The sequence below is a fragment of the Juglans regia genome, chromosome 3 (genome assembly GCF_001411555.2).
Source record: "Juglans regia cultivar Chandler chromosome 3, Walnut 2.0, whole genome shotgun sequence".
NCBI classification, from domain to species: Eukaryota; Viridiplantae; Streptophyta; class Magnoliopsida; order Fagales; family Juglandaceae; genus Juglans; species Juglans regia.
This window is the reverse complement of record NC_049903.1, coordinates 24,399,835-24,415,516: the sequence shown is the minus strand read 5'-3', so window position 1 is coordinate 24,415,516 and position 15,682 is coordinate 24,399,835. Positions and strand designations below refer to the sequence as shown.

General features: G+C 33.9%; 1 protein-coding gene across 2 annotated transcripts; it reads left to right on the top strand.

The window, feature by feature from the left end:
• Positions 1-4,237: 4,237 nt before the first annotated feature.
• LOC108985159 (plant cysteine oxidase 1-like) lies at positions 4,238-6,987 on the top strand. 2 transcript variants are annotated; one of them, XM_018957345.2, is made up of 5 exons: positions 4,238-5,024; positions 5,582-5,703; positions 5,844-6,000; positions 6,095-6,295; positions 6,653-6,987. In XM_018957345.2, exons 1-5 carry the CDS (start codon positions 4,787-4,789, stop codon positions 6,778-6,780), a joined length of 846 nt encoding a protein of 281 aa, XP_018812890.1. In that variant the 5' UTR covers positions 4,238-4,786; the 3' UTR covers positions 6,781-6,987. The 2 variants fall into 2 exon arrangements, with proteins under 2 accessions (XP_018812890.1, XP_018812891.1); XM_018957346.2 differs by having other exon boundaries at positions 4,239-5,024; positions 6,656-6,987.
• The last annotated feature ends 8,695 nt before the right edge of the window (positions 6,988-15,682 follow it).

The following is a 15,682-nucleotide window of genomic DNA, read 5'->3' as shown; positions in this document are numbered from 1 at the left end:
TGCACTAATCTTGAGGCTCTACTCGAGTATTATGGCCTTATCTACCAACTCTAAGAAACTCTAGATCTGAAAGGCCACCACTCGGTCATATATCTTGTTATTCAGCCCCTCTTTGAACTTCTGGGTCTCCCTCTCCTCATTGGGGATCAAATATGAAGCAAAACTTGACAACTCAATGAATCTAGCAGCGTACTGGTGTACTATCATGGTTCTCTGTACTAAGTGGGTAAACTCCCTGGCCTTAATGTCTCTGACTGATCTTGGGAAGAAACGATCAAAGAAGATCTGCTTGAAGTGGGGCCAGCTAACTACTCCCCTCCCATCAGCTTCTCTAATGGTTCTCTCTAAAATCCACCATCGTTTCACTTCACCGATCAGCTTGAAGGTGGTGTACAACACCTTCTGCTCATTTGTGCAATTTAAGATCCGAAGTATCTCCTCGATATCTTGAACTCAATCCTCTGCTAGCGTTGACTTGCCTCTTCCATCAAATGAAGGAGGGTGCATCCAGTTCAACTGTTCCATGATGCAGCCTCTTTCATTACCGTTGCGGTTGCGAGTCGGGGGATTATGCGTGAGCTACTCTATTAAGTGTTGCACCGCTGCTCGAAGTACGTCAGAAGCACTTGGTTTGCTTCTCCTTCATCATTAGTCGTATTTAACTCCGAAATGTTTTGTACGCGACGACAAGGTGGCATCCTGAGAACTTGTATTTTTAATAAATGTTTCAAAATATAGAGTTCATATAAACATATGAAATTAGTTGTAATCATAAAACAAATATCTATATATACTACTTTGAAATTATAAAAGTACCTAAATAAAAATGTACACGCAAACGTGGTAACAATATGCCTCCAGAATCTAAACCTTCAATCTTGTGAAATCATTTTGTAAAGTCTACAGAATGAGCCTACAAAATTTAAAACCTCAATCTTCATGAAATCAACTCATAAAATCTGTAAAATCTAACACCTCAAATTTCATAACACATATTTCCTAAAGTCTGGAGATTCTAAAATCTTATATACCAACAAGATTAATCCTTGCAGTCCGCACAATTCTAAACATCAAATTTGAAAAAATTATTTCGTAAAGTCTGCCGAAAACCCAAAACCTCATATTCTATAGTCTACAGAGCCTCAAACTTGTCTCTGATACCAACTGTAACGCCCAAGTCCCAGAGGTAAGGAGAATTAGCTCTTGTAACCTAAAAACCATCTCCCATAACATATTTATATACTCCAAGTTTTTCATAAAATATAAACTCATTTATTAAAAACCAAAAATATATGTTCCTCCACCATGACTAGAGACACCAAAGAAATATCTCAATGAAATAAATTAAAATCTCCACAACGACTCGAAATTATCCATGACTCAAAATACCAAATTGACATAAAATAATAAATCTACTAAATAAAACTCTCAAATAAATATTTGTATAATTTGACACTTATTCCTCTACGCCCATCAAATCTTACTAACACTTCTTACTCTTGACTTCTCTCCGAGATATTAAAATTATCTGAAAAATATTGTGTAGGTAAGAGGTGAGTTATCAATAACTCAGTAGGCAAAGAACATATACTTGTATGTAAACATGAGTATTTACAGAGTTCAGAATTCAAAACAAAATATTTTTTATTTTCAGAATGCAGAATCAGAACATGTTATCAAAAATATCATAGAGAAAGTTCAAAAATATTCTTATTTGAAATTCCTTGGTCATAATATAATTGAAACATCACATTAGAACATAATTCCATGTTTAACTCCTGTGGTAAGGTTGTGCAAACCTCTGTGGCCAACTGAGAAGAAATAAAATGTGAAATTTTTCCCTTATTATTTTCGGAGCTCCGAATGTACAAACAGGAAAGACCACGCAGAAAATCACTTTACTTCCAAAGTTGGTGCATCAGAAATAGAAACGTTGGTACCAACTCAAACAAATGCCACAATTTTACACTTGTGGTAAGGTCAGAACGAAACATAACATCATGTCATGCCAGAGGATTTCAGAAGTCACATCATGTCATTTCAGAATATATAACATATTCAGAACACAACAGAATCATATTATAGTCATATAATTATACACAAATTTTCATATTCGCTCATTTTTACATAGTTTAGATAACAGAATATTAAAAATAAGTTCATGTTAATATCTGTCATGACAGAAAATACTTCATTCTTATATCGATTTCATAAATATGCAGAATACTTATATAAGGTTGTCTACATCAATCCTCGACTTTTCATTGGGTAAGCTATGCCGCATAGCCCTCTGGTTCTAGAATGATATCTGCTACTTTAAATTACTTTTAAGGATTCGTTTGGATTCGTAAGTGATCTCAGCTCATCTCAACTCATCTCAGCTCATCTCAGCTCATCTCACTACTATTCAGCAACTTTAACTCATAAATCTCACTACTATTCACAACTCATCTCATTACTATTTACAATCCATCTCAATTCATTTCAAATCATCTTCGAATCCAAACGTCTCCTTAAAAGTCTTCAGCTTTCCAGAAAAGTACATACATATGTTAGTACAAAGAATGCCATTAAAAACCCTTTGTCGTGTAGCGATCTCGTTAAGGTTTTGAACCTTTTAGTGTATTGACCAAAATGACCCTAACCTTTTAGATGGGCTGAACTCTCGTGAACTTTTGTTGTAGTTGGACTTATCCCAATTTCAACTTGAGTTTTAATTGGGCTTATTTAACTTTCACATGGACTTTTGTTTTACTTGAAAATTATTAGTCCATAAAATTTATTTTACAGAAAATATTTAAGGATTTTAATTATGTTATTAAGTATTAATTTTTACAATAAAATTTAGCAGTAAATAATAAGAGTCTACTTTTATTTTTAGCACGTTAAGTCGGGTTAAGTATATTTTATGAAACAAGTTTCCAGTGTTATTTAATAGATTATAATTTCCTTCCAAATTATAATATGTTATTAGTGTTAAATTATTATTAGATTATAATAATATTTTTGCCAGGATTTAAATTTTAAATATGATTAAGTCAATTATCGAAATGAATTTCAGTTGTTATTTTGTCAATTCGATAAAATTATTTTATTATAGTTATAACTAGAAAATATAAAAGTATGTTAAGCATACTTATGACATTATTATTTATTAGATTTCTTGTAAAATTGATTAATTATGTTATTCATAAGAAAATTTAGCCGTTTTATGAAATGAGATTTAACGGCTTTTTTTAATGGATTTGTATAAGGATTAAGTACTTAATTATAATTTGGAACTGAGAATAAGTTGTTAGTATTTAAATAATTTAAAATATCACTATTTATTGATTTTCGTATTAAATAGAATATTTATTTGATTATTCTCTATAGTATGAATTTAATTACGTGGGATATTAGGACACATTTTCATAAACATATTTAGTGGCGTTTAATACTTCGTGCAAGTGATGAACTATGAAATAAGATTCAGGAAGTAGCGCAACGATGTAAGTAATTTCATCACGGATTAGGATCATTACGTTAGCTTAGATAAATTATTATTCAAGCTATTTTTTTACAACCACTTTTTATGTACCATGCATATCATAGTATATGCAAATATGTCATCCAGTATAACATACGATCATATTATTCTACATCATGTTCAAATTTAACAATTATAATTATGTACGTATTATGTCATGTATTTCACATCACACAAGATACTTAAACTTTTTTGAATTCAAGTGCAAGAGAAGACCATATCAATTTAATCATATGACCATTTAAATTCATGGTACCAATACAGATTGAGGATGAATGTGTAAAGAAAATCAGAAGAGCATGAATTAAGTGATAAAGAATGATCAAAAGAATATGGCTTTGAAGAATTAAAAGAAAAGTATTTGATAATAGATTGAATAACGTGTCAACTATGCATTTGGGAGAACTATCAAAATCTAACAAAATAAACAATGGAAATATTAACTTCAATTAAAATCAAGCCCACGTAAAATACCTTTTTTCTCTGTTTTTTTTTTTCCAGAACGCCGATATCATAAAATCCAGGGGCTATCCCAAATCAACGTGACAAAAACCAACCAACCAAGCAGCTCGCTGGCTGAAGGGGCAATTTGGTCAATTCCAGGACTGGGGTGACAATTACACAAAAAAGATATACGATTACAAAACCAGGGTCTGTCTAACCGCCAGTTTCCACTGAATCTTGGGGGCGGGAAGCTGAATCAAAGAAATAAAAAATACTGCTTTTGCTTTCCCTATCTTGCTTAAGTTTTCCAACCGAAGCACTGTCTTACCTCTTTCCAATGGCCCATGGTTTTGTTCTCTCATCTCTCTCTTTCTTAATATATCAACACCTTCCGCCCTGGGCGTCCTCATTCTTGGATCTTGACCTCTTTCCCAGCACTGTTCTATACGTCTGTACAAGATCCTCTTTCTTTTTCACTCAAACATTCCCATATCCGTTCTTCATCCCATTCGTTTCATCGGACCGAGAAAGATCGAGGTAAACTTGTATATCTTGGTTCTCTTCCTTTTTGGCATCTGGGCATTGAACTTTGTGTGTTATGGATTAGGATCTGGATTTATAACCTTAAGTTTATGTTGGATTTCAAGAAAATAGAATACTGTTTTCGGATATCGACCTTGTCTGTTTTGCGATCAATTTTTGTTAGAGGAGGAGAAATTGTATAGAGGACAGAGGTCAGAGGAAATTGTTCGGAACTTGAGGAATTTGTGTTGCATTTGGAGGAATATATTTGGTGCTTAATTACCCTTGTCGATGAGAATGGAGGCAGGGTTGGTGGAGCGCGGGAGAGACATGGTTGGGCATGTTACCAGAGTTGGATATGTGAAGAAGATTATAACGAAGAGGAGACGCACGCGGAGGATTGTGCGGCCTCCGCAGGCGGCCCCCCCTATGGCGTTGCAGGAGCTGTTCGTGTCGTGCCTAGACGTGTTCAAAGGCCCTGGCACCGTTCCTTCCCCTCAGGATGTACAGAAACTATGCCACATTCTTGGTACGTACATTCGTTCTCATGAGCTCCTATCGCTTGCGAGGAATTACATGCTAATTTTGAGTTTGATTGATGAATGTGCAATAATCCTCAGTTTTTGCGAGTCATTAATATATTGTCGTTGTTTCAATTGTCTCATTGTCTGGTTTTACAATGTATGAATTAGTTGAAAACAGTGCATTCTATCCATATGTATTATTCATTGCATGATTAATTCCTGCTTGGGGGATGGCTTCCTAGCTAGCATCCTTTCCATTTTGTAATATTTAGGCAACATGTAGGCGGCAACCTTGTAACTTGCCGGTGTGTATAAATTCTGAAGGATGGATCATGAATAAAATGAACTAGAAAACTCAGAGATTTGAATCCAAAAGGGTTTTTATATTTGTCTAGATGTCGGTGCAAACTAGATGAACTTTGTGTGGTCTACAAGGGCAAGTACAAAGTAATAGTATATTGTCGGTGCTGATTATATTAATTGCATAGTTTCGATAATAGCCATTTCACCTTTTTTTTCCCTTTGTAGTTATATAATGTCAAGCATTTCCATCATGTTGTAGACAATATGAAGCCAGAAGACGTGGGGCTAAGTGGAGATCTACAGTTTTTTAAGCCTTCAAATGGGGTCAAAAGTGATCCAAGGGTCACATCCACAACCATTTACAAGTGCGATAACTTTTCGGTAAGACTACCCTGTTCTTGTTCGTTGATCAATCAGATTCTGGTGTATAACAACATTAATTTAGGGTACTTCTTGGAGTCATTTTCATTGGTTTCAAATGGTTTGATACGTCTCCTTTGTTATATTCTTTTCTTGTGCAGTTGTGCATGTTCTTTCTCCCTGCAACTGGGGTGATCCCCCTTCACAACCATCCAGGAATGACTGTTTTTAACAAGCTTTTATTAGGAACAATGCACATCAAGTCCTATGACTGGGTTGATCCTGTCGATTCGGATAGCTCTGTGCAATCCTCCCAATGTCAGTACCTCTCTCTCTTTCTCAACATTTTGAAATAAAATTGTGGAGAGATGTGATGGTGTTTGACTCAAACAGGATGGTTTTTAATTTGCAGTGAGATTGGCAAAGTTGAAAGCTGACAGTGTCTTCACGGCCCCATGCGACACTTCAGTATTATATCCAACAACTGGAGGGAACATCCACGCCTTCACTGCCATAACCCCATGTGCAGTGCTTGATGTGCTAGGACCTCCCTATTCTAATAAAGATGGTCGAGATTGTTCCTTCTATAAAGATCATCCCTACGCTGCCTCAAGTAAGTAATTCTGTTAAACCTTTTTCACAACTCCTCTCAACTCATCTCCTTTTATCATTATAACTTTTTCTTCAAATTTCTATATAAAAATAAAATATACCATTCAACTTTTTCAAATCTCAAAACAAAAATAATATTAAAAAAATCTGGTTTGGGATGCCAAATACTAACTTTTATATAGACTTATCTTATAAAATAAATTTTCAAAATTTAATTTTTATCCAATTCTGAACAATGAATATTGCTTTCCATAATGTTCCAACTTTAGAATTATAATCTCGAACTTGGATCCCCCCGCCCCATATTCATAATAATGGATTGAAATTTGATGCAAAGTTATTTCTTACCGATTTCTAGCAGGAGAGACAACAGTGAAAATGGAGGAGGCCGACTGTTATGGATGGTTAGAAGAGATTGAAATGCCAGAGAACTCAGAAATTGACGAAATTGAATACTTGGGTCCTCAGGTTATTGAGCATCGTTAGCCGTTGCAAGTGTAACCAAAAAGGCAAAACTCAGTCTTGTTTGCCGTTCAATATTTACATTTGTATTTCTTTTCCATTCTCTCGTTGTGGTTGGGTTTAGCTATGTTAATTGTAGATTTTTAGTTTTTTTTCTTCAAAGCGATATATAACACGATTCTTTAGATTTTTTAGGAGCTAATGAAGGGTGGTGCTCGTTTTCTCTGTTCATCTTACCGATACGCTTTTTAATCATCATTTTATTTTTAAAGAAGATTAAATAATTAAAACAAGTGGACATGACTGCTAGAGACACAAGAATCCCACAAATTGATGTGGTACTACCATGTCGAGTTGAAGTTTTTTTTTCTCCCTTCCCGTCCCAATCTCTCTTTCCTCCCCCTCCCTTCTCCGTCACAAACCCATGTTGTTGTCCCCAGCAAAGAGCCATTTGCCGCAGCCAACCCCAGAAAACAGTCGATGTTGCCGCCACCGTTCCCACCCCTCACCGGCAACAAGCAACAAACAACAGACATCTCTCTTTTCCTTATATTCTTTTCATTTGTCTCTCTCGATCTCTTTTTCTCTCATATTCCTTTTATTTTCCTTTGCAATTTTCTTAATAATCGATTTTCCCTCTCAACAACCAAATAGAGAACAAATATAATTTTCTTTTTATTTTCTCAACAACCAAACATAATTTTCCTTTCATTTTCTCAACAATCAAATATAGAGAGATATCCGGTGGTAGAGGGCTGTCGGCAACTTGACGAGAATGAGGTGCGGGGGAACTGGCAAATGGGTCTCTGCCTGGAGGGCTCGCTCCAGGATAGTGAAGTGAGGGGAGGGAGATTGGGCGGGAGGGGGAGGGAGTGAGAAAAAAGAATAGAAAAGAAAGGAATAGAGTGAAAGTGAAAATGTCCAAACTGTATTTCGCTATTTTTTTTATGTATCATTTACATTTTTTGTTATTTTCTTTGTTCTAGGCTAATAATAATAAAAAAAAAATAGTCTCTTGGACATTTTGTTCATAGAGTGAAAGTTCTCACCTCTTATGGAGGGTGGGTGATATGAACCTGTGTAAATAGAATCCCTTGAACTAACAATCAATTTGAAATCTCACCCAAAAAAGTCAAAATCAAGCCAATGGATAGAGAATCTAGACCTGATGAGAACTCGTTTCAAAAACTCGTTTTAAGAATCTAGATTATATTAAAATCTAGACCCGTTGAAAAATTTGTTTCAAGAACCCAGATTACAATAAGGAACGCCACAAAGGTTGTGATTTGCCTTTGATAAGTTCAAAAGTTCATTCAAGAACAAGATGAGATAAACTCAACTCACAATAAATAAATTCATCAAATTTTATAAACTCCTTAACATGAAGTTACAAAGAGTATTTAGAGCAAAACTTAATTAAAACTCTAGCCAAAGTAAAGTCATTTCTTCCAAAACTACCCCTGGATGAATAGTGTCACGGCTACTGTACCGCTGCTACAGTAACTTGACTACAGTACTTCTTTAAACTCTAATTCCTAAAAAGTAACTTTCCAAATAAACCATTGGCCAAAATACAAGGCCTTCCAAAAAACCCTAGTTCATAAAAAATAAGACATGTGGGCCAAACATCCTCAAACCCAATTATTCTAGACTAATTCTTATAACTAATAAAATAAGTCCATTTAATGAAATAAACAAGTCTGAGGTATTTAATCACATAATCATAATATTAAGCTCTAATTTATGTTGCGCTCTTCCATAACTTGTATCATGTGGATGATCACTGGATCGCATTCTCTCAAGCCTATTTTGAATATTCGACTCTTGCTAGATTCGTCTAAAATGGATTGTACAAAACCTTGTATTGCTTCATTGATCTTCTTAACTCTTGATTTTGTAATTGGCTCATCTGGAACTTGCAAATGATCTTTAAGATTAGGTCCACCTTGGTTCCCATCATTCCCTCTCTACTCAAAAAGATTCGACCTCGAATCTCCATTTGTATCAAAGGGAAAAAGGTTAGTAACATTGAAAATAGCAAAAACATAATACTTACCTGGAAAATCCACTTTATATTCATTTTCATTAATTTTCTCAAGAATTTGAAAAAGTCTATCCAAGCTACTCCTGTCATCAACAAGCAAAAACATTAAAACTGAATGAGTAAGTGGATTAAAACCATAAACAATTTCAAACGGAGAATAATAAATAGTAGTATGTAAGATTTTATTATATGCACACTCTAATACGGTCAAATGATATTCTCACAAACGTCCTTGAAACAATTCAATGAATGACAAATGATACTCTCACAAACATTCATGAAACACATCTAAAGCTTTCCTTACACCAAAATGACCACTACAATTATATGCAAACTCAATAAATGACAAACAATACTCCCACAAACGTTCATGTAACACGTTAATGAATGAAAAATGATACTTCCACAAAAATTCATGCAACACGTTAATGAATGGCAAATGATACTCAAAAAAATGTTCATGCAACACATGGAAAGTCTTCCTTACACCAAAGTTATCCAACAAACCACCATGTCTATCACACACAAGCAACTTACGCATAAAACTAGTAGGCACACAAAGTCTATTCTCTCTAAACAAGTATCAATCTAGTTTATAAAGCTTACAAAACAATGTTTTCTCACATGTTCCATACACTCTAGCAAAATTATCGTCATTAGCATGCAATTTCTTATCATATTGAAATCTCAATAACTTTGCATTTAAAATAAAGATAAGGACATACCTTCTTGCTAATGCATTAACCACAAAATTTTTCTTACCATGTGTGTATTTGATTACACGAGGAAAAGTCTCAATATAGTCTTCCCACTTTGCATGCATTCTAGTCAATTGAATATGAACTTAACGTAAATTGAAACATAAACCGAATGTGAACTTGAAACATGACAGAATGTGAACTTGAAACATGAGCTGAACGTGTACTTGAGCTTGAATAACATGAACTTGAACTTAAATAACATAAGTGTGAGCGTGAAATGCATGAACTTGGAATCTTTTTCAATAAACTAAACTTGAGCATGAACTTAAACATGAACGTGAACATGAACTCTAACAATAAAAAATGATTTCACCAGTTGTTTCCTCAGGAATAGTGAACAATCAGAATGATTAAGCCAACATATTTCGTCAAAGATACTCAGACAATCAGAATAATTACACCATGAGTATTTTAAATGAAATACCCTAATAACACAAATGATTACACCAGGAATATCTAGTAATACTCTAACAATCAGAATGATTATGCTAGGAGCATTTGAGTAGAGGTATTCTAATAATCAAAATAATTTTGCCGGAAGTACCTCGCATGAAATATAATGGAGGTGCTTGGACAATCATAGTGATTACATCACGAGTATCCCATGCATGACTGATTGAGAAAATATTGTTTTAGAGACACACTTTGTACTTGAGACATGACGTGACAATAAACAAAATGACAAATGACATGACATACGTAACATGACATATATGTGAGATGCATGACTTGACGTAACTTGAAACAGATAAACAATACGTAATTTGGCATAACATGTAACATATAACGTTACGCGACATGGCATAACATGTACTAGATAGCATTACGTGACATGGAATAACGTGTAATAGTAGGGCTAAACAAAAATCGACGCAACCGGCATCCACCGACAGGAATCGACCGAGTTAGGAACCAGTGGAGAACCGACCGGCGTGTGGTAGCAAATTGAAGGAACAGACATTCAGCGGTTTGGTCCCAATTTGAAGCTGGACTGGACCGCAAAACCGACCGATAAAATAAAATATATTTTTTTTTAATATACCCTAATCAAAATGACATTGTTCCATTTAAACTGTTTAAGTGGAACGGTGTTGTTTTACACATATAAGTATACAAAACATAATAGAAACAACATCGTTTGGTATTAAACCAAACGGTATTGTTTTATTCAAAACGTATGAAAAAAAAAATATGTATGAAATGACATTGTTCCACTTAAACTGAATGGCGTCGTTTCGAGATGGGGTTGTCTACTTCCCCAGTCACCTTCTCCTCTTTTACACCTTTGCAACTCTCTCTCTCTCTCTCTCTCTCTCTCTCTCATAAGAATCTCCCCGCTAGGGGAACCAAACTCCGACCAAGAACCGCCTCGATCGGTTTCCTACTCTCCATCGACCGATTACGGTCGGTTGCTCCACCCATTTTTTTCTCATCAGTCGGCATCGATTTTGCCCAAAAATCGCACCAAATGGGTCGGTTTTCACCCCTATGTAATAGATAGCATTACATGACATGACATAACGTGTAAAAGATAACTATTTCATGACAAAATATAATATGTGTAACAAATGAATATTTTGTGATAGAATATAATATGTATAACAGATAAACGTGTAGTGGGATGGCATGTCATATATGATACCATAAGTATATAACCAATAGTTTCCTTACCAACACACATACACTGTAATATAATAGTAAGTTAGAAACTAACTTATAGTGATCGTCGCATTACGTGGATTAAGCACGAAACATGAGAAACTATAAGAAGGGACTCTAAAAGTTATAAATTTTATCACTAACAATTAGAAATATAAAAAATTCTAACATATAGTAAAATTACCATTTTATCCTCTACATGTGGCAAAATGATCATTTTACCCCTAAATTAAGGATTTCAGATCCTAATTCCAAAAATCACCAAAATTTACATTCTTCAGGTAAATTTTGTCCTAAACTCTAATATAAACTTATAGAAAGTTTTAAAACCAAACACAATTATGAAAGACATCATAGGGCCAAAACTTCAAAAGGTCATATCTCTTGATTTTTGTTGCAATTTCTTATAACTTCAAAACTCATGATCAAACAGAAATATTGCAACAAAAATCTTCCTATCTTAAGATTAAAAACATGATTAAAAAATTCAACAAAAATATACTTCTCATAGACACAAAAATTTTTAGTAAAAAGATCCAAACTTTTTAACTAAAATGCAAACCTTTGAATCACAAGGTTTGACCTATTTCAAAACATCTCCAAGAACTCCAAAAATCCAAAACTTTCTTCTAACATGTTCATAACACATTCTTAAGAACTAACATGCTTTTAATCAACACATAAAAGTCACCAAAACTCACAAAATCTCACTTGAAGTACTCGGCTCCAACACTATAAAAAACAGAATTCTTTTCTCAACTTGCTTTGATCAAACACTTGATCCAAGACATACCATGATAGGATTTTCAAATCAAAACATCATATAGTTTACAAAATTTTTCCTAAAGTATATCTAAGCATTAAACTTAAAATCACATGACTAAAAATAAATCAAAACATGGATCTAGTCGAAAACATCAAACTTTTGACCTAACCGAGTATTCTCTTGCATAAAAATTCATATCTTTGAAACTAACACACAACATACTCAAAATAACATCCTAAAATGTATATAAAAAGGTTAGGATCATCAAATAAAAATATCAAAGCCATTGGAGTAAGATTAAACCACAAAAGATCCAAACTTTCTTAAAACAAAAACTGTTTTTCTTATTCTAGTTTCTACGTTTCTAAATCTGAGAAAATATTTCATCAATAGCTTTAATTATGAAACTAATCTCCAAAAAAAAAAATTCATATAAACATGCTGATAACACTCCATAAAAATGTCGAATCAAGATTTGTCCATTAGTTTGGTCAAAAACTCCAAAATACAGCACACTATCCAGGTTATTGCCTTGATTGACTTTTCTATGGTTAAAACAACTTTTGTTTAATTTTGATCAAATGACCATGAAATCAAACAAAATATATCCATGGAAACTATACTCACAAAAAAACAACTTTCATGAAGGAATCATTGTGAGAAAACACTTACAAAAGCTCCAAAACTGGCACGCAAAAAGGCTTCGAAAACTGCCCCAGAGAGCTTCTAAGTGTTCTCTCCAAGAACAGAAATGAAAACGGGTGAAGTGAGTGAAAGGATGACTTGCACGCCTAATAAACTTCTAAAAATGGAAGGTTGGGCTAGAGTGACACCTTGATTGATGGTGATTAGGTCACAAAAATGTGTAAATAGTGAGTGGTTGTCAGCCAAGGAAACTTCCAAGAGAAGGGCGATGGTGAGGTGGCATTTCGCTTTTGGCCTTTGGGACTGTCATGAGCAGTGGATGGTCAGCTTTGAGTGGGTGGAAACTTCCTCAAGAAACTTTGCTAAGGTGGGCAAAATTCGTGGGCCTTAATGTGCCTTAAACAAGTAGGCTTCATTTGGGGTTTAAAGAGGGTTTGGTTAGAGTTTGGGATGCTATCAACCCAAATCCAATTTTGCTTGGCCCGATCAAACTTCCAAGGTTTAAAGGGTTCGATAATGATTTCATAGCATGAATTTAAGTAATTAATAGCATGTGAAAACTGTTTAGGATTTTCGTTTCAACCAAGATTTTGAAGTTTCAATTGGATTATAAGTATTTAAGGTTTCACTAGGATTGAAACCATCTTTGGTTTGGCACAATGCGGATGGTTGGATGAAATAGAGTTTTGCTCAGGTGGCATGATCTCACACATTGATTTCCTTCATATTTCCATCTCATGGTTCCTCTTGGTGCCAAGTGTCCAATACTATTCACCAAGTGTGGCTAAGATCTTGTAAAGTGTCCAAACAAACTATTCTAATCTAATTTGGACATTCCATATAGTGATTTTGAAAACACTGCACTTGGTGATACTATTGAGGTTACTATTCACTCAGCGAAAAGTGAAAATAAAATTTACACTGTAAAATTCTAAATATACACACTAACCTAATTGTGCAATTCGTTTATCTAAATTCAACCCCGAAGTGCCTCGAAGTAAACAAAACGCATTTTCGAACTAGAGTTTTGTCCAAAAATTGAAAATGAGATTATTGTGCCATAATATCTTAAATATTCCTCTAAGTCTAATGGCATAGACAATATCGCATTCTAACATTTCTAACTATCTCAAATAAATAAAATCGTGCTTTTGGCATCATAGTGACTGATTATACTGACAGACTATAACCTACGCGATTAGTCGATTTGTGAAAACTTACAGAGTTTCCATGAGGTTTCTAAAGCCTATAGAAATTCTACCATTGATTTTTTAGTGGGTTGTTACAACTTTTATGATTATAGACCTTTTGAACTTATGTTGTAATCAAGAATGTCTATCACTTTAATATTTATGTATTATGTTTCAAAATTTTTGGGATATATCTCATTTGGTGCATAGTATTGCTAAGAAAAAAAAATTATCCGCTGAGAATATTGCATATTACTAGATACATGCTAGGTGTATTACATTTTATTTTTCATGAACGAGGGCAGGTATTCTTGTGTTGTATGTCCCGACGCTTTAGAGTTTGTTCGATCCCAAACAGAATCTGGGGGCATCACACATATGATCATAGAACACATCACTATCATATGCATGATGAGCAATACCATGAGGTAGAGAAATGACATGGTCTACTAAAAATAATCAAACCACAACTCTCAAGTGGTGTTTTAGGATTATTTCTCTCTATGCGCATTCTTCTGTGAAGTATCTTTTCTAAACATGTGAATACCAAAAGACTCTGATTTTATATATAAAAGATCTTTGCACAACCATGAAGTCAACGATTCATCGCAAATCTCACTTAGGGTCAAAACAATATAAACCTTAGATTCTAATCAGTAAGTCCAACTGCAACTTTTAAAAATATACAAAGTGACCACAAATATAATTCAACAAACTTAATTTGCGACTTTTGGGTTTCCATATGAATCTCTTGTACTCAACAACAACATGTGAGATATCAACCTATATTTTTCATTAAGGGTATGCCCCCAAGGACAATCACAACAATCTAGCTAATAATTTTAATGATTTGTCTAAATCGCATCACAAATTCATTTTATTAAATAAGTCATATTTACCCTTTAACAAAATCTCAACCTCTAACTCCCATGCGCAAATCATAATGAAAACACCAAATAATGTAGGCAAAACTAGATTCTTTGGTATTTGTCATCTCATTAATTGTCTATGGGTTTCGAACAAGAGCACCTATAAACTGTTTTTCTTATACACAATCTCATAAGACATGAAATATGAGATACTTTTCACAAACCAATGTCCACTACCTTGTAGTATGGGAAACCACTCATTAGGTAACAACTAATAATCTAAGCCAATCAATCGTTATCAATATTAACTCTCTTAAAAATTAATTTTTTAAGATTGTCAACAGTATTCAAAGAACCCATTTAATTCAATAGGTCATTAGTAATAACGACTAAGTACATTAGGAATCTTTGAATAGACGGTTCGTTTAGACCGCACGTAAATAGTACCAACAGTATTAATTTATTTTTTGTACCAAAACAGTACAAGCAACATTTGTAAATGATACCATCTAATTCTCCTTCTAGAATTAACTATTTGACTATTTCAATAAAAGTTTCGATAAATGTGCGATCATTGATTATCTAAAGGCAACTCAATTAGTGTCAAGAGATGAATATATACCTCTATCAACTTCACTTTTCCTTTGTCAATCAGATCAACAACCACAGGTTAGATCATATAAATGAAGTGAATCTAAGATTCTATGTCATGATTCATACTATGTGAATTCAGTACCTTTAGCAGAGTCATATTATAAATATTATCTTTCAGTCTCTAACTGGTGAGAGAATACTAAAATATAGCTACCATGCTATTTATGAGAATAAATATTCTCATAATTTGTGAGTCACTATCAGTAATGGAACACCATTACTAGTTGGTGAATTACTCCCATTATTTTCAGCGATTGTTTCAAAAGTTTCGAAAATATTAAGGTTAAGGTATTGTGGGATAAAACATCATTTTCAAATATTCACCGTTAATAAAATCT